A 20,704-nucleotide genomic window follows, 5' to 3' on the forward strand; every position below is an offset into this window, starting at 1 on the left:
TCCTTTGAGCAACTAAATCCCTTTTTTGGTGCGCTTGAGCAGGAAGTGACGAATGGAAGCGGAAGCCAAGTGATTCTTGTGCTTTTGTTTTATTGATGAGCGAGAGGCCACATTCATTCACTCTTGTGCATTTTTGTTGTAAGGCAACAGGGAGGCGCACGCGGGCCTTTGGCGGCTGGTGGCACGCGCTCCTCCCCCTCTCTGGCTTGGCAAAAGGCAACGCGTTATGCGCAATATTTGCAAAAAAAAACAAGAGAAGACCCCCGCGCTCATGCGACGCGAGCACCTGATTTCTTCTTTCGACAGCAGTCCGGATTAAAATAAGTCATCAACGAGGTCAACCAAAAAAGAGCGACGATTCCAGTGTAGGTAAGGGCAAAAAAAAAAAAAAAGACGGACCTGAGGTTTTTGGGCTTTGCACGGGAGGAGAACTTCTCAGCTGGCCGTCGCCGCGTCCTCCTCCATTTCCTCCGTTTGCTCCTCGTCCTCCTGGTCCATGCTGGCGACGGGCACGTTGTAGTGGCGGTCGTCCTCGGTGACGAGGATGACGCGGGGCCAATCGTCCTTGTGCTCGTCGGGGTAGTAGGCCACGAATTCCTCCGTGTCGGCCATGTACAGGCGGTACACTTGCAGGGTGCAGCGCAAGGCGTCGCCCAGCAGGCACATCTCCACCTGAACAACGCGGCGACATTAAATTGAATAAATACAAACAAGCCGCAACAAGGAAAATAGCGAAAACGGAAGTGTCGCCGGCCGACATCTAATTGACGTGCAACGATCAGACTGGAGTGACGACGCCAGAGAGTCACTGCCTGCACTTACTTCCGTTGGATTGAACTTAAACATTTCATATATTTGAATTGAATCTCTTCATCAAAGAGCAAAAATTCTTTTAATGTCGTGACGCTCACCTGCTCCAGTCCGGCACTGACGCCCACGCGGCTCAGGTGGTTGGCGAGGAAAGCGCGCGGGCAGTCGGAGGAGTCGCGCGCGAACAGCAGCCAGCAGAAGAGCGGCACGTCGCCGCCGCCGCGCATGCCGGCGTGCAGCCGGGCGGCGCGGCGCAGCATCAGCAGCTTGAGAGCCTCCAGCATGGCCAGCTCCTCCTCACCGCCCCGAAAGGCGGCGGCGCACAGCTTGCGGCGCTCGGCGGCCGACGGGCAGCGTGCCGCCGCGTGCCACTGCGGAGGAGGCGGGACTTGATTACAATCTCAAGTCACGGTGTTGCTCCTCGAGAAGCAACACAAACTCATTTGGCATCCGTTTGACATCATGACCCATTTGGACCCAAATTTCACGGCTTCTGCCTTTGCACGCCGCCACAAAGTGCCAGATGGAACCGGTCAAGTTGTTTCGACGTCATGTTGCTAACTGACAAACAATCGGCCATGCAGGTGCTTGTGAACCTTGTTTCGGAGGACCTCCAGGTAGCTCTGAAGCCGCTGGGTGACGTCCGGTTGCGCTTCAGCCTCTCCCGGGAACGTCCACTGACCCGTCAGCTCGGACAGATCCTGTCAAAAAAAAAAACGCATCTGCTTACTTTGGACCTTCTTCTGTGATGCTAGCAGGTTAGACGTCGAGCAAGCAAGTGAGAGTTAATATGTCCAAGAACGGCAAAGGATTAAAGAATCAAGTGTGAGTGAAAGTTTGACGGTGAGCGGTTAATGCGGAATAATGTTTGGCCGCGTCGAACCGGACGAGGGAGGTCGAGGGTTACCGTGGCCACGTTGTCGTCGCCGTCGCCGTCGTCGAGCCACGCCGGCACCTGACAAGCCTGAGAGAGCACCTGAAACAAGGTGGCCCGCAGGGCACAGTAGTTGTCCCCCCGCACTTGACGCACGCCGGCGAACTGCTGCGACAACTCCTTGTAACCCTGCGGGAGGGAAACCGGAAGTGAGAGACAACACAATCGTAACCAGAGCACGCACGAGTCTGCAGGCGGAGAGTCAAGCCACCTTTCGAATGAGAGCGCTTTTGGCCGTGTTGCCTCTCCATTCTCGCTCGCCGTAAGACAAAATGTCCAGCGCCGGGCTCAAACTGCATCTGGCCACCGCTGCGGAGCACATGACGCCATCATCACATCGAATCACGTGCGACGCATCCAATGCAAAAAGTCTCCAACAACACGGCAGAGTGTCCCGGAAGCATTTGGGACGAACTCACGTGAGCTTCTCTCGAACGGCGCCGCTGGCGTGTCAATGGGAGTCTCCTCTTCTCCTCTGTACAGATCTTCTTCACTGAGAAGGAGATGGAACAAAAAAAAACCATGAAATGTCCTGAGGCAGACATGATGGGAAATTAACCAGGGCTTGCTTTGTGTTAGGTAAGCAGAGCTGCAATGAGCGTTGCACACGCAGTACTTCTCACCTGCTCCTCAAACTGCCTTCAGTGGGTTTGACTTCATCTTCTTCAGTGAGCTCCTCAACCTCTGCCATCGTTGCCGCCGCCGCCGCCGCCGCCTCCTCCTCCTCCTCCTCCTCCTCGGCCTCGGGGCGACTTCGGTCTTGATCGTCGACAGCATGCTGGTCGGAGTTTTGCTCCTGTTTTTCCTTCCTTGCATGCAATCTGCACAACGCAAACATTGGGTCTGCCTTGCTGCAGGCTATAATCAAGTGTGCACAACAAATCAAGCATGGGGGAAGGCCACGGTGCGCCTGCGCCCCCTTGTGGACACATGTGGAAGTAACGCAACAAAAAACAGTTGCAAGCCGCTGACCTGCTGGTGACTTGAGGCGTGGTGGTTAGCGTCACCGAGTCGCTCAAGTGTTTCTCTTCTCCGCCCAACTCGGCTTCTGCGGGCTCCACGCAAGCGTCGGGGCTGTTTTCGTCCTGGCAAGATATCAACGGCAAACACTTTCCATCTTCCAAGTCCTCCTCGTTCACGAAGCTCCACGCAGAGAGAAAGCAAAAAAAAAATAAAATAAATAAATAAAAAATTCAGACCTTCACGTTCTTTTTTTTTTTTTTTTTAAATGGCGGCAGTATGATTGTATGTGAACAGATTCAAGTGACATGAATTGATAACGTTGGACAAAGATAAATTAGGACCGTTTAGATTAAGTTTGACATTTGAAGTTTTGGTTATTATTCAATAAAATGTGAACATATGCGCACTTTCTTTTTTTTTTTTTTTTTTAATGACAAGCGCCAGTGGCCACAACGGAAGGTACCGATGTCGTAGTATCGGAGCATTTTTCATTTATCGTCGCAGCCTCAAGAACTAAACGCAAAAGTTTGGCCACAGTCTTCGTGCTCACGGCCTCCCACACGTGCCAAGCTGATGCAAACTTCTCTGGCAGGATTCGTACGTTTCACATGTTGCGCTGCGGCACGACTCACCGGTCGGGCTCGGGCGTGATCTCCCGGCACGCCGCGGCCACAGACACTTCCTGAGCGCGAGCTGAAGATGGCGCCTCGTCCTCGTTCCAGAAAAGCGCCGTCACCAGCGAGCGGCCATTCGCCACTTCGGAGCCGACGTCGCCCTCGTCATTGCGCCGGCAAACGTCGGAAACGTCCGCATACGTTTGCGCTTCTTGCGGGCCGCCATCTTGGATTTCAAACTGCACGGATGAGTCCCGACGCCGGTCGCCTTCGTCACATTGGACGTCCACTTCCCGCGGGAGGTCAGATGATCCGCCCTTGTCCAGAAAAGTCTCCAGACTTTCTTCTCTGCTGGCGCTGTCTCCGATTGCGGCGGCGGCGGCGGCTTGGTTGGCCGCGTCTGTGACTTCACTCAGCAAGGATCCGTTTTCACGCGCAACCATCGGCTCAGATGCGTCAAATTTCGGAAGAAGCTTCACCTGCATGTCGTCCGTGTCCTCCGCCATTGTTGTCACCGTGTCAGTCATCTTCCTGGGTGACACAAAATGACACAACGATACTAAACAGGACAACATTTACAAGTAGGAAGCTTCCAAAAGATAGTCACAATCATTAATTACGACAACTCAAGAGACGGCAAGCAATGCTGGCGCGGAATGGACGAAATAAAAATAAAATAAAGAATTTGTTGGTGTTGCGTAACGCTTCTGTCAGATGCATCACATTCGATTTGGTCATGCGGGAGATGAGCGGCGTCCATTTTGGACGGCATCCACGGGGCGGGACAAGTGGGACAAGTGCGTCATCGCTTTTATTTCGGAAATTTGGATCCAGTCACCGCTAACGTCTGCCCTTGTGAATTGTACCTTCTCATTTCATACGTCGTCGCCGTAGATAAAGGAACAAAGATAAATTCGTCGTCAAGAAATAAAAATTTGAGGTCTAACAAAGCAAAATTGGCCGATATGCTGAGGCACAGTGGTTGTTAATTCCAAACGTTTTGGCAGCAAACAAACAAAATGTTCTTCTCCAACGAGCGTCCCGATCGCTCGTCTCACCTTAGGTCGTCGTCGCCTTGCGGGCCACACGTGCCCCCCGCAGTCGCCTCCAAGTGGCCCGTAGGCCCGACGGCCTTGGTGTCATCTTTCAACAAGCCGCTTCGCTCCTCGACACTGCCGCAGGGACTCTGAGAGCGAAAGCAGCAGGCCCCCATCGGAGTGCTCCCCTCAACACAAGCGCCCCACGACGTCGCCTCGGCTCCTACGAGGGCGGCCGGACCAGGGCGCTCATGCCTGAATCAAGAATGTCAACCGTGTCAACACGCACAAAAAGGAGGAACAAAACAGCGGCCTCTTCATCCCGAAAGAAGCAAAAATTGCAAACACAATCAAATCAAATGTTATTTTTAGAGCACTTTTCATGCATACATTTTTGTTTTTGGATCAGCGGTGGCCGGGGAACCTACTTTCTGATTAATAGAAGTATTTGATGAGACTTGGGTTTAATTGAGACTTTTTAGCTTGAAAATGGGCAACAAAACGTCGCTTGCAGTTCCAACGTCAGCTAATCACGTGAAGCTCGTTTGCTTGCTCGACTGCTCCATCGATTGCTTTGGTCTGCTCTTTGGAAGCGACGTTTTGCTGCTGAAATAGCATTTCGATTTTACATTCCTTAACACTGGAAAGTGTACCCATTTAATACTTTGATTGTCATAAACTCTTGCGCTAATCATTCAGGTTGAGGATCCAAAGAGACAAATGTTTCCACAGAGTAGCCTTTGAGACTGCTTTAGTCAAGTGAGTGTTTGCAGGCTTGTGTCGTATTTAAGATAAATTAATAACCACTGACGATTGTCTACTCCCATATCGACCCTCATCGGACATTTCACATCACAGATGACAACGAATTCAACACACGAGTGGCGTCAACTGCGCCACAAGACGTTCAACTGGCACGCTCACAACAACCGAGACAAAAACGTTCATAGAACGGACAGGTTGTGCCCACCTGACAAGAGTGCACAAAGCGTCCAAAGTTGACAAGCAGGAGGCGGCTTGAAACGCAGCTGCACCTGCTTTTGCGCAGCCCAAATGAAGCTAACTAGTCGGCTAGCACAGTGAGGGAAACTTCCAGCACACAAAGTGCTCGCACACTCGACACATCTGCTTTACGAAAAACAGCGCCAAGCAGGGCCTCTTTTGCATTCGGGCGAGCGGAACATTTGCTTGTTTACATTTCAAAATAGAATAAAAATGAAAATGAAAATAAAGGGGCGGGGGCTGTCTTGGTGAGGGAGGACGCGCAATATCCGCGTAGCTGAAAAAAAATGTCACGGCTCCAGGTTGACGCGCTTACGTCATCACGGGGCGCGACGAGCGTTGCTGCGTTCATGGACGCCTCAAAAATTGCAAAACATTTTGAGGGGCATACCAAAGAATAATAATAAAATAATGCAGATTTTATTAGAGAAAAACTATGAAAATTATTTTCATATATAAATTCGGTATATATATTGATTTCGATAAATACAAGCACATTGAAAGACAAGCTTTTGAATTTTACTTGCATTTTAAAATATTACACACATAACAGTGACAATGATTTTTGAGACAGAAATTAGGTAGGAATTGGATTGAAGAAATTGAATTGTTCCGTGCGCTAAATGAAGATTTTAATTACATTTTGATCTCATTATTAAAAATTATGAAATAATTTTTACTTAAAAACAATTGGTGAAATGATTGTTATTATTTGGCGTTCCACAAACTGTTGTCCTTCCAATAGCACCATTCACCTTTTTTGGATGGCGATCAAATTCAAGGCCAAAGTCTGCAGCTCAAGCACGTCATGTTGGTTGCAATTCACAGCAATTGTGGTGTTTGATTAAAGCCCCAAAAGGGGCAATTGCGGACAACAAAAATATTTCATTGACAGTATGAAGAAGATGTCAGTTGTTGAAGATTTTCCAGCTCATTGACGTGCTGCAACAACCCCGAAGGCAAGCCGAGCTCGGCCACGATGTCCCTGCAGCTCTGCACAAGCTGCCTGAAAATTGTTCCACGGTCGCAAGACGACGACGATGACCACATGTCGGCGTCGGCGCCCGCCATGCAACAATCCGTGTCCATGCAACAGTCGCTCTCTGGGCAGCCCTCGGGCGGCACCACCTCCAAATCCTCCAGGCTCTCGGCTACATCGTCCACGCTGGCAGCGGGCCGCTTCTCCATGGCCGTCATGATTTCCGCCACGATAGAATCGTCGTGCTGTGAAACGCGCTGCAGGAGATCCGTGACGGAGGCGGGGAAGGGCTGGCCGCGGTGCTCCACCTGGTACCAGCTGCCGATTGCGCTGAAGGCAGCCACAAAAAAAGAGAAGAAATGAGAAAAAGTATTTTTAAGGAAAAGATTAGCTCGCTGGTTAGATACTTGTATCTCAAATCATCTTTCCACATTGAATTGAATGGGAATGCTAATAATCCATTCCAGCATTAAAAAAATGCTACGTTGGTTTTTTAATAAGGAAAATAGCACTTTATAATAATCTACTTAATGAGAAAAACGTGTAATAGCACAACTAAATTGAATGAAAGAGTTTCATTCATTCATTGTGCTGCCTTCTGATGTGCTCACATTGGCCACCAAGAGGCAGCATATCACTGTCATGGAGTACTTCTATTCTAAGTGACTCAGTAGCAAGCTGTAATAGTGATTTTTCTGATGGGATAATGAATAACAGCGATTGCTTAACGTTACCATACAATCCCTCGAAGTCGTCCAATAGCCAGCGTCTTGGCCGCTCCCTCCCGGAAGCCGTCCTTGAAGCCCACCTCCAGTGCAGCATCCTCGCCTGCATCAGCGCCGTCCACATAGCCGTCCTGACGTGGGAAATACAAACAAATCCAAATATATGAATGAACATTTAGTAGCTAGGTCGCTCCACAATTATCCCCCCCGCCAGGCAACTGAAATAATAACTGAGAAACGGGCAGCTGACGAGCATTTGCACGTGCACGCGCACCGCAAAGTTAGCAAAGAGAGTGACAAGAATGCGCTCCTTTTACCCGGATTCTTCTCTTCATGTTGAGCGCCCATTCTTTGGCTGAAATGTCAAGTTCATCCGCGTTCTCCTCAAAAACGTCTTCCGTTCCGTTCGACGCCGCTTTCCACCACGACATTGTTGCCAGCCGGCCACAGGAAAAGCAAATTTGTCGCTCCTGTCGCTTGTTTTTCTTTCTTTCGTTTACTCCGACTGCACTTTGTTGTGACGCAAATGGAGGGCGTCGTCCGCCTTCTTCTTCGGCGGCAAAGTGGCCAGGTTAGTTGAGCAACATCGCCACCTGCAGGACAAACTGCGACAGTTGCTCACAAAAAAGCATTGTGTTGTAAAACAGAAAAACCTGCGGGGGGCGCCAGAGTATGGCAATAATCTATTGAGTCCTTCTAAATGGATTATTTCAAACTGGCGGCTCGGTCTGCTCGCCTCTGACTCGTCCTCAAGTAGTCGAGACTTCTTCGAGTTTGTGCTTTCATTTATTTGCGTTTGTTCGCTCAATTGTACGGATTCTTACCCAAGGTCACATGGAAAAATAAAAAATAAAATCAACTTTGCGTTCATAACATTCCATCGTGTTTAATTGTGTTGATAGCATTTTCTTAATTTTAGTCAAGAAAATAAAAAAAATAAAGACTCGAATGATTATTTCATTACATTATTAAAATGTATAGTATCATTTTTATTAATACTAATAACAAACAACAACGTACAATTAATTCTAATAACATTTAATATATTGGTGGGAATTAACAATGTATTCAAATTATATGTCAATTCTCTTACTCAAATACAATAAATATTTAAAATAAAGTATGTAGTTGTTAATCTAAAATGCGCCTATTGCGGCATACTGAATAAATGTATGTAATCATGTTTTTATTTATTTCCGTTGTCCTCGGAGTGTGTGAAGAGCTCAGAAAAATTCAGCAAAATCGTCCAACTACTCAAACGTGTTTCATCTTTGCGGGGGCGAAATGAGATGAAAAACAGGCTTCCGAATCACGTGTCGTTTTGTTGATTTTATTACGGCCATCAAACAAGCGCTGATGTTGAATGTATTTCATCTTTACAGCTTCCTATTTCACTTTTCAACACGTCATTATTGGTTGATCATCAATAATGCATTTCAACCTGCTGTAGAAAAAAACACAATGGGTGGCATTCAAGCAGTAAGAAGTATAAGTTCAATAAAGGAGAGAAGTATGCTTTGAGTCTCCATAAAAAACAACAACAGTTTTAATTAAAAATAAATAAATAAATAAATAATCAATGAAATATTAGCCACTATAACATTCTGCACAGTTTACATGTTAACGCTACAATTAAATACAGTACAATTAAAAAAAATTACGTCAGTAATGATTTAGAAGAAATGTATTCCTGAAAAGTATATCCAATATCAATGTGTAATTTTATGCACACTTTGAATGTTAATGCTGGGCTTAAAGACATTTTGTTGTGGGGAGTCTGATTAAAACATGATTTCATTGAAATATATTACACATAAGGTAACTAAAAATTGAATGTAAATTAAAAAAGAAAAGCCACCAACGTTGATCCATTTGGAACATTGCATTCAGTAATTCTGTTGTGTGCCACTAGAGGGAGCCCACAAACCACACGTGGCGCTAGTGGTACACTGAACAAATCCCAAATGCCGCCCCCCCCAAAAAAAAACAACAAAAAAAACGATCAACCCTTTAAAATAAAAAAATATAAATACAAATAAATATATTTGTCCGACTGCTTTATCTCCCTGTAATTTCCCAGCGTGTTCATTTTCGGTGCCTAATGGTGTGTCATTTTGCCCTAGAATTAATCCTCAGAATCAAAACAGATTTTCCAGGGAGCAATCTTCCATCAAGTATTGATTTTTTTTTCTACTCACACTGGCCGAGCCTGTCGTCCCTAATTTAAGATGACAGGCCGGCAGCACAATGGAGCCAGCAGAGCACCTTGGGAGCTCTCCTTCCTCCTCCTCCTCCTCTTGACGGATAAGTGTGGAGCTAGCTTCCACCACACTTGCACATCTCTGTACTCGAGCTGTTTTTTTTTTTTTTAAATCTCGAGGCCACGCATGTGCGCGTCCTAATAACATGATAAACTATCATAATTTTCAAGAAAAGTCATTCAAGAAAAATGCTACAATGACAGCCATTTTCTTTTTGGAGGGGGAAAAATCCAAAGTTGCGATGACGATTTGAAATATTACGAGGCCAAGAGGGCCCGGTCCTCTCGAAGTGAAACATTTTAAGAGAGGCTCGAGGACGACTTGCAGCCATGTTTACATTAAATGCAACTTTTCAAGTGTTTCAAGTACACAAACTCGCCCGGAACTCAAACGCGTGCCACCTAAACACGTTCAAAGTTGCAATGTTGCGCCCCACGTTGGCCCCCGTCAATGGACACGTCGTCCGAGAAGATCGTCTGGATGGTCCTTACGTCTCCGCGCAAGTTTCATTCACTTCGCTACTTGAGTCCTGCTTCGTGCCCGGAAGTAGTTTGCAAAATATTTGTCCGGCTAACTGGCTAACTTTGGCTCTCTTCAACTTCAACTAACTTAGTGCTAGCTCGGATGAGGCTAACAAAAATATTGAAAATATTCGTTCAACGCAAGTCATTTTAAATTCATTGTGTGCGTTTTTGTTTGCTTTTTCGTTTTGTTTTGATGGAACGACACAAAGTTGTGCCTCGTTGTTTTCCTTTTTGGGCAGGTACGCCGACGAGGCTGCCCATCGTGATCGGTCGACGCAATTAAATCGGCAAACAAAAGAACATCACAGCGCGTCTGCCGGCACCGTCGAAATCCTCCTCAAAGAGCAAAAAGCATCAGTCTTATTATTAATAATGGATCCGCTCTGTGTGCTTTTTTTTTGTATTAGGATGAGTTTATTATTTATCAGTTTCCTCCTCTCGTCTTCAAAGGCGCCACGACGGACATGAGAGCCAACGACGTGTCAAACTTTCCAGTTTGCTTTCAAAAGGCTTCCTTCACTTTTCTTTCTTTGCTCTTCTGCATGCGGTTGTTTTGTTGGTTTGTCGACGAGAGGCCACGCGTCTGCAATGCCCCCCCCCCAATAAAACAAACAAACAAAACAAAAAAACACCCACCCACGTCTTTCTATTTGACATTAAGCATCTTTTTTTTCTATAGGCCGACGTGCTCTTATTTGCCGGAGGTGATTCGACGAGGCGGTGAGGTCACCTGAATTCTGCTTTCACTAAACACTTCTTTTGTGCGCCTCAGAAAAGACGTGAGGTGGGAAAGAAAGAATATTTACACTGCACGTTATTGAAAACACTTTTTTTTTCTGTTGAACTGGATGAAGAAGCAGTAGAATAGAAATATATTGAAAATTTGGATGGATATAACTTGCTTGGAAAATAAACTCAAATGAATAACACTAATTAGCATAACATGATGAAACATACAAAAAAAAAGACAAATATGTAAAAACAACAAAATCCCCAAAAACTTTGGATGTTTCATAATTTGCTTTTTTGGTTTGTTTCATAGCCACCTAACTAAAGAATTTCAGTGTAACAATTTCTTAAATAAATAAAAATGCAAACACTGTTTAAACGTCACTAAATAAAAAGACAAGCACATTGATGTCAAACAATTGTTTATTCCTAACGTTATGCAACGAGTCCGAGTAGACCGTCTTGAAGCTTTTCTTTGTTTGTCTTCTTCCGTAGAAATAAACAAGCCAGAAAAACAAAAGTGCTGCGTTGTAAATGACCAAAGCAGATATTGCTCCATCATAGATTAAATACACTTCATCAGCATAATTATTTTAAAACACACACCAAAAAAGAATGTCTGCGGAATGTTTGAGCTTTGGTTCTCGAGGTGTTGACTGCTAGCAAAAAAAAAAAAAAAAAAAATCATAAATCTCAAATCAAATGAGTGGCAGATGATTGCTGGCAAGCAGCAAAAAGCGAGAATGCAATCCAAGTGAGGTAAAAATGGCGTCGTCGGCGGCGGGGACTGGACTACACGTCTTCCCTTGTCAACATTTCTTTCTTTTTTTTTTTTATGTCAAGATTGTCAAGGTGGTGAAAAGGTTTCTGTACAATGTGCATAACATGTCGACAGCTTTGGTCCGGCCCACTCACACACACACACACAAAAAAAAAAAAAGCAAAATAGAACAAAAACACTCCGTCGCTTCTTTTCAGTCGCCATCTTGCTTTTTTTTTTTTTTTGATAATGTCACAACGGCCCAAACAAACAGCAGTCAAAATGCGGCCACATCTTTATTTTGGGAATATATATATATTTTCTTTCACCATGTTTAATTATCCAAAAGAGTCTTAAACCTATTAAAATTATTTTGAGTTGATTACAAAACAATAAATAAATTTTAAGCTTTTTTCACCCCAAATTCCAAATGGGTCAGTTGAATGAACAATGGAAAAAAATGGAATAAATGCAAATGTCTTTTTTCCCAAGGTAAAAAAAAAACAGAATAAGACCAAAAGCAGCGTCATTGAAATCAAGTTGGCAAAAAAAAAAATCCTTCATTGAATGTAATATTTTTATTTTTATTTTTTTTTTAGAAGTGATGACTTTCGTGCCAACTTGAAATCGTCTGAGTTTGCTGCGCAACATAACAGGAGGCTTTAAGCAAACGTTGTGGAAATGCGTCACGAGCGGCCAGAAAAGTTTAAAGGGTTTCGGTTGTGAGGCCGCCAACGCCGCCGCCGCCGCATGCAGACGGAAGCGTGACATGCAAACATTGCCAACATACACGAGGCTTGACATGACTTTTTTTGGTCTTTTTTTTTTTTAGGTTTTATTCGTCATTTTTGGGTTGCTGTCGTCGTCTTTTTTTTTTTTTTTTAAGTGTTCAAAGTGAGCCGAAAAAGTCCTTGAGCTGAAAAGTCTCTGGTGTTCTTTGGCTATAGGGCTTTGGCAACGCACCACCACCATCATCATCATCGTGCGCGTGGTTTATAAATAGCTGTAAAAGTTGTACAAAGTCAAGAAGAAACATTATTATTGTGATCTGGATGGATTTAGCGCGTGATTGGGAGCGCCACGACGTTCGTATGTACACGAAAAGAAGGAACGAGGAAAAAAAAAAAAGTGTCGCTTTTGGCTTCCTTGCGTCTGCGGCTACAAATGTAAAAATGTACATTAGAAAAGCATTTTCCGATGCCACATACTTTGGTAAATAGAGTTTTCATTTGGTATGTTCGCCCCCCCACCCCACCTTTCACAATTGGTTTCACCCGTCATCTCTTTAGTTCAGTGGTACCTTGACTTACGAGTCAAATTAATTCCGCAACTAAAGCAATTGTTGAAGATGCAGGAACATATCGCCAATGAGCGATTTTCCACAAAAAGTAGAAAAAAATATTCATGTGTGGTGATTTGTCCACCGTCCGGGTCAGGTAGAAGCCGATATTTCAAAATGACAATTTTGGCTGGCGCCGAGTCGTAAGTAGAGGCACCGCTTTTCTCCCATTTCAATCTCTGGCTCCTTTTTGGTGGAGTGAAAATCGGCCAAAAAGTCCGGGAGCGGGGGAGTTCTCATTTGGGGACGTGGCGAAGCGGGTCGCCGAGGTCCAACGGGGGCGGCGGCAGCAGCGGCAGGACGGCCCCCCCACCGCCGCCGCCGCCGCCTTCGGGCGGCTTGAGACGCTTGATGGTGTTCTTGAGCGCCTGCCGCTTGTTGCAGAACCAGACGCGCACCACCTCGCGGTCGTAGTTGAGCTTCTCGGCAATCTCGGTCATTTCCTGGCCCGACGGGTGCGTGTTCTTCTCAAAGTGGCCGTTGAGGATCTCCAGCGCCTGCGGCGTGAACGAGGTGCGCCGCTTGCGCTTTTTGGAGGGCTCGCTGCCGATAAAGTCGCTCAGGTTCTGCATGCCCGAGCGGTGGCGGGCCTCAGCCTCGGCCATCCAGCGCTCCAGAACCGGCTTAATCTTCTGGGCGCTTTTAGGGGTGATGTCCAACTTCTCAAACCTGGCAGGATATAAAAGGCCAGGGTTCAGTTTGCCTGTCAGACTGCTAGCTATCGTGCTCTCTTGGGCTTCCTGCGGTAGGAAAAAGTGGCTTCTCAGGATGGTGTGTCTGGGGAGAGTCGAGAAAAAAACAAGCTTACTCAAAAGCTGCCTGCCGCCCCACCCAAAAAAAAAAAAAAAAAAAAAAAAAAAACTCCACTGGCCAAGGACGTGTCAAAGCATTTCAGACAAAACGTCTTGCCCGAACGCCGACGTCGCGCTACTTTTGGTCGGAGCGATCCCGTCGTCATTTATTTACGACGGCGAAATGTTCACGTTCAACATTTCATCTTTAAAAGACAGCAAACACAAACATAGCTCAACCTTTTTTTTTTAGGCTACAAAAGCTTGCGCAATACGGACTTGACCATGCGTTGTTATCGTCGTGACATTTCCGAAAAAAGAATCCACCGAGTCAAGTGAGCATCCGATTGAAATAGCTCGACGTCATTCCTTCACCTTCATTTTTGAAAAGAAAATTCTTGGTCAGTACTTTGGAATCCATGCGACTTGATAATCGACAAATAATATAACAGTGAGGGGCGGGGCCTCTGTCAGGTCATGCTCCTCCCTTTGCTCACCAAGCGAGAGTTCGTTAACACGACGACTTGAAATATCAACTTGACACACGTGTGTGCGCGCATGTGTTTATTTTTCAAGCTAATGGCTTTTAATGTATGTTATAAATATTTCAATTATGCCGGCTTGTTAATATTGCATGCTGGGACATGAGGAGGAGGAGGGAGGGTGCGTGCGTGCGTGCGTGTTTCACATTTTATCGGACGTCTGATGTTGACGTACTGAAATTTTTAAAGGTTGCTCCTGCGCGGCGTGCTGAAAGGAAAGCGCAACATTCCAATGAATGACGGACGCGGCGATGACGACTTCAAGTCAAGGCCAATTGAAGGAGGTTCGCGTTGCGGGCGTCGAACGGCAAAAGGCTCGACAGCTGCCGTTGAAGAAGAAGGCGTAAACGCTGGCGAGGCGAGGCGAGGCCGTAATATTTGTCAGGTGACGCGAGAGGACGGCGAGGAGAGGCGCTGCTCACCTGCAGATGGCCGACTGGCTGTAGGCGGGGCCCTCGGCGGCGCTGAGGGCCTGGCCCACCTGCGTCTGCGTCAGGCCCAGCGACAGGCGGCGGATCTTGAAGGCTTTGGCAAACTCGCGGATCTCCTCCAGGTTGACGCCGTCCACCTCGCTCGGGGCCGTCCCGGGGTCTGGCGGGCACGCGACATCGCGCGTTAACTCCGTTTGCAAGCGTTACCGTCACAAGTCAACTTTATAACAACCAGCAAAGGAAAAAATATACAAACCGGATCAAATGTTACAGATTAGGAACATATTTATTTTCCATTGTAAAATATTATTTAGGCATCTTGAATTATAAAAATATTTTTGGGCAATTTTTTTTTTTTTTGGGGTTCATTAAAGAGAATTACAACTTGCCAAATCAAACATGCACTGAGACGCTAAACAAATAAAATCCGCCGTCTTCTTTGCTAACTGCTGCCAAACTTATCTTATCTTCTGTGGCGTGTTGCTGTGGCATTTTGGCGGCGCGCATACTCACTGCTGACCAGCTGCCCCACGCTGAGCGCCGAGGACGAGGACGAGGTGGTGGAGGAGGACGAGGAGGGCTGGTGCAGCGGGCTGTGCCGGTGGGCCATGTGCAGCAGGCCGGCCTGCGAGGACGAAGACGACGAGGACGACAGCGACGACAAAGACGAGGTGGAAGAGGAGGCCGGCCCGCTCGCGCCCTGCTCGGGAGCAAACAACAACAAAAAAGAAAAACAAAAGAGAAAATAAAATTCGGGCTCATTGCCATTGACGGCTTAAGACGTCAAAGATGAATTTTTTTGGACGACCGATTTCTCCTAAGGTCATTGGCTGGGGGAAAAAAAACCCCGGAAAGATTTGTTCATTTATTCAGAAGCACAGTTCCTGGAATCCAACGCAATTGAACGCTAACAATGTACTTTTCTGCTTTCCGCGTCTTTGCGATGTGCTTTTACAACATCAAGACGTGACGGCGGTCTTGTCACGCCGCCGTCTGCTCTCCTCCTTCGCTAGTCATTATTTTCTGGGTGGCGTGTTTGCTTGTTTGGGCTACGCGCTAGTCGACAGCCTAGCGAGCGCGCGCCGTCAGGGCCGCTGACAGGCCAGGAGAATTATCTAGCGTGAGTGGAAATATTCGCGAGCGCACCGTCCTGACAAGCGTAAATGATTCCCTTTCAAGCGGAGAGCCGGCTGCCGCTAAACATTATTTACAAACGCAATCGTTCATGCCGCCGCAATTAAACGTCCGTTTCGGGCAACTTTTAGGGGGCGGTTCTGCCTGTCGATATCGTTGACATCGGCAAGAGCGTGCGACTCATTTGGATTGTCAACTTCACAAAGACAAACGGACGCGTGTTGCAAACGCAGACAAGGACAAAAACAAATTGGTGAATTTCGGCCAAGTTTGCAAATTTTCCAATTCAGTGCACCCCCACGAACTATCTAAATAAAAAGGCATAGTTTGGAAGCGCATCTGAGCCGCACGACGTTTGTCTTTGTTTTGCGACACGGAAGGAGCGAGCGCAGGCGCCCACCTGCTGGCCAGGCTTGATGGGCGACAGCGTGATTCCCTGCGTGTTGATGACGGGCAGGATCTGATTGCCGATCACTGTGGCGATGATCTGCCCTTGCGCGTTGGTCAGGAGCTGCGGCGTGATGGGCGGCACCTGCAGCGCCGCGTTGCCGCCACCCGACTGGCTGGACGTCCCCGCCGAGTTTGCCATCAGCGGGATTGTTCCGATGATCTGCAAAATAAAAACAAAAAACCCAAAACAGAAACGATGAAAGGAATGCCACCAGCTTGGTTTGGTGGTGTGTGGCTGGAAACGAATTTGTATCGAGGATGTGAACGGACAGCCGTGTTCAAATGGCCGCTAAGTCTTGAGAATGCGGCCGCTCTTTGTCGCTCATCCAGACAAAGAGTGGATTTGTGCGAACTGTTTGGATGTTGGCGCGCGTGTGTGAGCTGGTGCACACCAGCGCCCGCGTGAGCGTGATTGTCTGAGTGTGTTCAAGTGTCTGTCCTGAGAGCGGAAGAAACAAAAGTGGGGGTGCTTCTCATCCAACACCCCCCTCCCCCGACCCGGTCACCTTCAACCTGTGTGCTTGTAATCAGGACGAGCAAACGCAAGAGCGTGTCAGAGCGGCCTCTTTATTCGGGAGCCCCGTTACGCACAACATCATTCGCGACCCACCTTGGCCACCATGGTGCGATATCGCACAATCCGGTCGTGCACTCGCGAGAACGGCGAAGAAACAAATTCTTGGTTTAATGCTCCCCACTAAGTTGCTGTAACATTTCCGTCGACGACATTGTTCCATTATCTGTCTACATGTGTTGCACCAGCATTCGTGTCGCTTGGTTGTCAATTCCGTCCTAATGTTAGCGTATCGATTGCATTTTCCATTCACGTTAGCATCAAGCTAGCGTGGCAATCTCGTTCAGCTTCAAAACACGCTCATGTGACACGTTTGCATAAATCGAAGCAGAAAATGATCCGGCTTTCTAAAACATTTGATTTCTGCTTTTCAAATGCAAGTAAAATGTATTTTCATCAACTCGTGTTGATGTAGCGTCACACGGCTGCCGCGATGCGTGTCCCCCTCGCCGCCCGCCACCCGCCCCTTCGCCTCGCCAACATCGCTTTGACATAATCGGGCGGATCGTCGCAATCTGTAATTCATCCTCGCCACGGCTCATTTGGCCACGTTGCTTCGCATTAGGGCGCAGATAATTCATCTCTCTCCGGCTCGTGTTCTTTTCTTGCCACTTAGCATATTTTATTGCTGCTCCCCCCGCCTTTGCCCCCTCGGCGAGCTCCCGGCTTCGTATGCCGGCACGGCGCGAGGAGGGGGGGCACTGTTCCACTCAATTATTCATGGTGGTCGTGGCGCTAAGTGCTTGTTCCGTAAGCGTAATAAAGAGAGCGGGCGGGTGACAGCTTGCTTATGATGACACTCCGGGGGCCTCGCCGGCTCGCGTTTAAGTAACGTCACGAAATGCACGCGCGATGGAGTGGACTGAATGTTGATGTTTCTTCTTGATTACTTCTGTCAAGCATGTAGCCAAAAAACAAACAAAAAAAAACCCGCCATTCGGGCTCGGAGGTCGATTAGTGGCGCTCAAAGCGAAGATGGTGAAGCGGCATTTAACGGTTCTGCTGCTCAGACATGGAACGCTGAAAAATGTGATCCAAACGAGGCCGATGATGTTTGGCCCTGGTGGGGGGTCTCGCTTCTATTTGATTTTTGTCGTTTGCAGCCTGCTTTCAAGCATCCGTGGTGTGAGGCCCCTCCCCGTCTGAATAATGCTAGCGAATAATGAGTCGGTCGGGGAGCAAAGGCCGCAGCCCGGGGCTTTGACCGTCTCGCTGACCCGATTATGTCAGGCGCCGTCAGCCCGCCCAAGACGCTAGCAAAGCGCGCAGCGCGGCCCGACGCCGCCGGCGCCTTTGTGAAGCCACTTGAGTCCATACTGTCTCATTAGCCGCGTTTAGCGTCAGAGCAACGACGAGCAACGACGAGCAGCAGGTTAAACGCCGCATCATCGCCGCCACCAAACACGCTTGCTGGGACAGATTCAAGACATTTGCCTTCATTGCGATGGGGCAACATGACTTGCGATACGAGTCGTGTGTTCGTCCCGGTTGGGAACGACTGACTTTCATTTCATTCAAATGTTGAAATGGTCTTTTGACCACCAAGTCAACGTATCCACGTCGCACATTTGCCGCAACGAGAGGGCTGGCGCTCGCTCACCTGTCCTTGCGCGTTGGTCACCAGTTGCCCGCCGCCGCCTTGCAGGTTGGACAGCGCGTTGCCAAACACCTGCGAGCCGGCCGCCATGGCTGCCGCCGCTGCCGCCGCCTGGCTCGCCAGAGGATTCAGCGGCTGCAGAAACACAACAACAACAACGACGAGATTTAAAAAAAAAAAAAAAAAAAGAGCAGCTTTCCAACACAAATCGGGACAAAAGCAGCCGCTCGTCTCGCCGCGTGTGGCGAGCCAAACAAACGGCAAACTTGAAATCCCGAGCACGAGAGCTCATTGCGTTAGCTCAGGCCAAGCGCCGTATATTATTATTACACTTTCTCAAATCTAATGACGATGGGGGGGGGGGCGGGGGGCGAGAAATCAATACTTTTTCATTGACAGTAAAGGTTAAGCACATTAAGAATGACACGGCATTTGTCTTATGAAATCATATTTCATGTCGGCAGCCGCCCTCAAATTGGCCGTGATTGATATTGCCTGGAAAGTCATCCGCTTCTTTTTTTTCCTTTATTGTCTTTTTATGTCTTCTTTCCACCGGACGACGTTTTTACAAAGCGGATTGTCGGCTTGCGGGGAACTCAAAAAGAAAAATATTGCGCGCCTTCCTCCTTTTTTGCTTTGTGGTCCAATGTGATCTTGCTTGTTAACGTTTATTCCTTCAAGCTCGCTGAGAAAAAAAAAAAGAAATCTTGAAAGTTAGGGAATGACAAAGAATGAAGGACAAATACATTTTTGCTTTCTGTTAACAGGCAATTAAACAGCGAGGCAGCTTTATTGGAAACATCTTCAATAACAGTCTTTCCCGGTGAGTTAAATGGGCCTGAAAAGCGACGCCGGACTTCATTGGCCAGAACGCCTGCAAGTGTGTGTGTGCGTGTGTGTGTGCCAAACAGGTGATTTTCCGCCACAGCGACTCCTCGGCGGGAGGCAGCAAATGACAGGCCCGGCCCGGCCCGGCCCTGCTCGGCCCTGCTCGGCTCGGCGTTTACGCTGATTGCATGTGTTGCGGGAGATAAACAACGATTGTTCCAGCGTGCCGACACGTTGTCGTGTCGGCTTCTTTCCGCTACCTCGACACTTCCCCGGTCGAAGCGAAAGCCTCCATTTTCAAGACACAGAGCAATCTGAGCGGCTAAATGCCCGTTTGGCTGCAATCGGTGCAAAGCGCGGCATGCCGCTCCTTCTGTTTTTGCCCGGCCCGGTGCGTGTAATCGGCTAAACCGGGGGAAAGTAGCGGCGCCGCAAAGCGTGGCCGGACTTGGAGACCCCCCGCTGGAAATCAAAAATGGTTTCACACAAAGAGAGGGAGTGAGTGCACTTTCTTGGTGTTGTTTTGCTCTTTCCACGTGTCGCTGTTTCTTTGCTCACGGAAAAGAATGACGAAGAGATAAACTATTAATGCGGACTACAGTTTTGCGTTTTCTTTTTTGGGCGTTTTTGCAACGTCGCGATCACCGGAGAGCAATCAATTCAATGACCGAGTCAGGCAAAAAAAAAAAAAGGCCCCGCCCATAAATAAAGATATGCTGAACAAAATCACACTTTTTTTTTTTACCATCTACTTGATCGCGATGTAAGCTTTTGTCGAGCTGCTCGAGCGCCGAGTGTCGATCCCGGCGTACACAACAGCGATCATTTTTTCCATATTGTCCCAATTGGGCAAAGTTGTCCCTCCCAACATGCAAGTTTGTCCTCCCTGGCGCACGCTTGATGTAATCAAGTGTGACACGAGAGCATGCACGTTGCGTACGTGTCGCGGCGGCTGGCTCGTCCCTCGCGCCCTTCGCCGCTTCAACATCAAAATGCCATTAGGCCCTCGCAAACACCTCCGCGCTGGGCCATCTGTTGCCCACTACTGGGCCTCTGCTGCGCACCTTGTGAAAAATAAAGCCTGCCAACGGCCCCCCCCCCCCTCCGCCTCCCCCCTCCTCTTGGAAAGAAAGCCAATATTGAACAGGGGCAAAATAGAAATAGAAATAATTCTTGAACATGAACTCATGTGGCATCTCGTCCTCCCTTCGAATCATTCAGCCACCTGCCAACGCTCCCCCACAGCCGTTCGATGGGGTTGAGGTCTGGGAACTGACTTGGCGACCATTCACGCGCCCTCTGACTGGCTGGCGACCAGTCCAGGGTGTATCCCGCAGTCAGCTGGGATGGACTCCAGCCACGGGGGAAAAAAATGTCTGGAGGGAGTGATGTCATCAGAGGGTTTGAGTGACGGCTGAAATGAACGGCACGAAGAGACGGCGGCCAAATGGCGGCGACTAACGAGGCGCGATGCAAATGAAGGCGGACGAGAGTCGTCAAACGATTGAAGGCGACGATAAAGCCTTGATGGAGTGCCGGCCGCCGGCCGTCCATCTCGCCGCTCGTTACCGTCCAGGGGAATTAAGCGCGCCTTTAATCATGCCATAAAATCCTCTCCGACCCATTTCGTGATAATGGCGAGTCTTTTTGGACACGTTTTCGCCGCTTTTACGCGAGGTT

General features: G+C 47.9%; 3 protein-coding genes across 5 annotated transcripts in view; all 3 read right to left on the reverse strand.

Moving 5' to 3' along the window:
- Positions 1-70: 70 nt before the first annotated feature.
- Positions 71-5,668, reverse strand: LOC148318583 (uncharacterized). Of its 2 annotated transcripts, none has more exons than XM_088282311.1 (11): positions 5,329-5,668; positions 4,380-4,613; positions 3,340-3,852; positions 2,717-2,887; positions 2,368-2,565; positions 2,164-2,237; positions 1,956-2,053; positions 1,718-1,873; positions 1,407-1,511; positions 912-1,181; positions 71-672 (listed from the first exon to the last, which is right to left on the reverse strand). In XM_088282311.1, exons 2-11 carry the CDS (start codon positions 4,532-4,534, stop codon positions 436-438), a joined length of 1,977 nt encoding a protein of 658 aa, XP_088138437.1. In that variant the 5' UTR covers positions 4,535-4,613; positions 5,329-5,668; the 3' UTR covers positions 71-435. The 2 variants fall into 2 exon arrangements, with proteins under 2 accessions (XP_088138437.1, XP_088138438.1); XM_088282312.1 differs by lacking the exon at positions 5,329-5,668 and adding an exon at positions 4,787-4,940.
- Positions 5,669-5,857: 189 nt separating this feature from the next.
- On the reverse strand, positions 5,858-7,662 carry LOC148318584 (protein YAE1 homolog). 2 transcript variants are annotated; one of them, XM_088282349.1, is made up of 3 exons: positions 7,382-7,662; positions 7,079-7,195; positions 5,858-6,669 (listed from the first exon to the last, which is right to left on the reverse strand). In XM_088282349.1, the coding sequence occupies exons 1-3, from the start codon at positions 7,493-7,495 to the stop codon at positions 6,292-6,294; spliced, it is 609 nt and encodes a 202-aa protein (XP_088138475.1). In that variant the 5' UTR covers positions 7,496-7,662; the 3' UTR covers positions 5,858-6,291. The 2 variants fall into 2 exon arrangements, with proteins under 2 accessions (XP_088138475.1, XP_088138474.1); XM_088282348.1 differs by having other exon boundaries at positions 7,074-7,195; positions 7,382-7,658.
- Positions 7,663-11,924: 4,262 nt separating this feature from the next.
- Positions 11,925-20,704, reverse strand: part of pou6f2 (POU class 6 homeobox 2) — a 41,794-nt gene continuing 33,014 nt past the window's right edge. Inside the window, exons 5-9 of the mRNA XM_088282347.1 lie at positions 18,200-18,331; positions 15,976-16,185; positions 14,955-15,141; positions 14,433-14,601; positions 11,925-13,454 (exon numbers count right to left, since the gene is read on the reverse strand). Of these exons, the coding sequence (XP_088138473.1) occupies positions 12,914-13,454; positions 14,433-14,601; positions 14,955-15,141; positions 15,976-16,185; positions 18,200-18,331 (1,239 nt within the window). The 3' untranslated portion in view covers positions 11,925-12,913. The remainder of the gene's footprint in view (positions 13,455-14,432; positions 14,602-14,954; positions 15,142-15,975; positions 16,186-18,199; positions 18,332-20,704) is intronic.

Source organism: Idiotropiscis lumnitzeri, chromosome 19, assembly GCF_059441095.1.
Source record: "Idiotropiscis lumnitzeri isolate Australia: NSW breed Sydney's pygmy pipehorse chromosome 19, RoL_Ilum_1.0, whole genome shotgun sequence".
Taxonomy (NCBI): Eukaryota; Metazoa; Chordata; class Actinopteri; order Syngnathiformes; family Syngnathidae; genus Idiotropiscis; species Idiotropiscis lumnitzeri.

Coding starts and splice junctions, on each gene's coding strand:
- LOC148318583 (XM_088282311.1), bottom strand. CDS start 4,534: ATGGGGGCCTGCTGCTTTCGCTCTCAGAGTCCCTGCGGCAGTGTCGAG. Junction 1,874..1,955: donor AAAGCGCTCTCATTCGAAAG/GTGGCTTGACTC, acceptor TCCCTCCCGCAG/GGTTACAAGGAGTTGTCGCA. Junction 673..911: donor TCAGTGCCGGACTGGAGCAG/GTGAGCGTCACG, acceptor CGCGTTGTTCAG/GTGGAGATGTGCCTGCTGGG.
- LOC148318584 (XM_088282348.1), bottom strand. CDS start 7,495: ATGTCGTGGTGGAAAGCGGCGTCGAACGGAACGGAAGACGTTTTTGAG. Junction 7,196..7,381: donor ACATGAAGAGAAGAATCCGG/GTAAAAGGAGCG, acceptor TTCCCACGTCAG/GACGGCTATGTGGACGGCGC. Junction 6,670..7,073: donor CGACTTCGAGGGATTGTATG/GTAACGTTAAGC, acceptor GGCTGCCTTCAG/CGCAATCGGCAGCTGGTACC.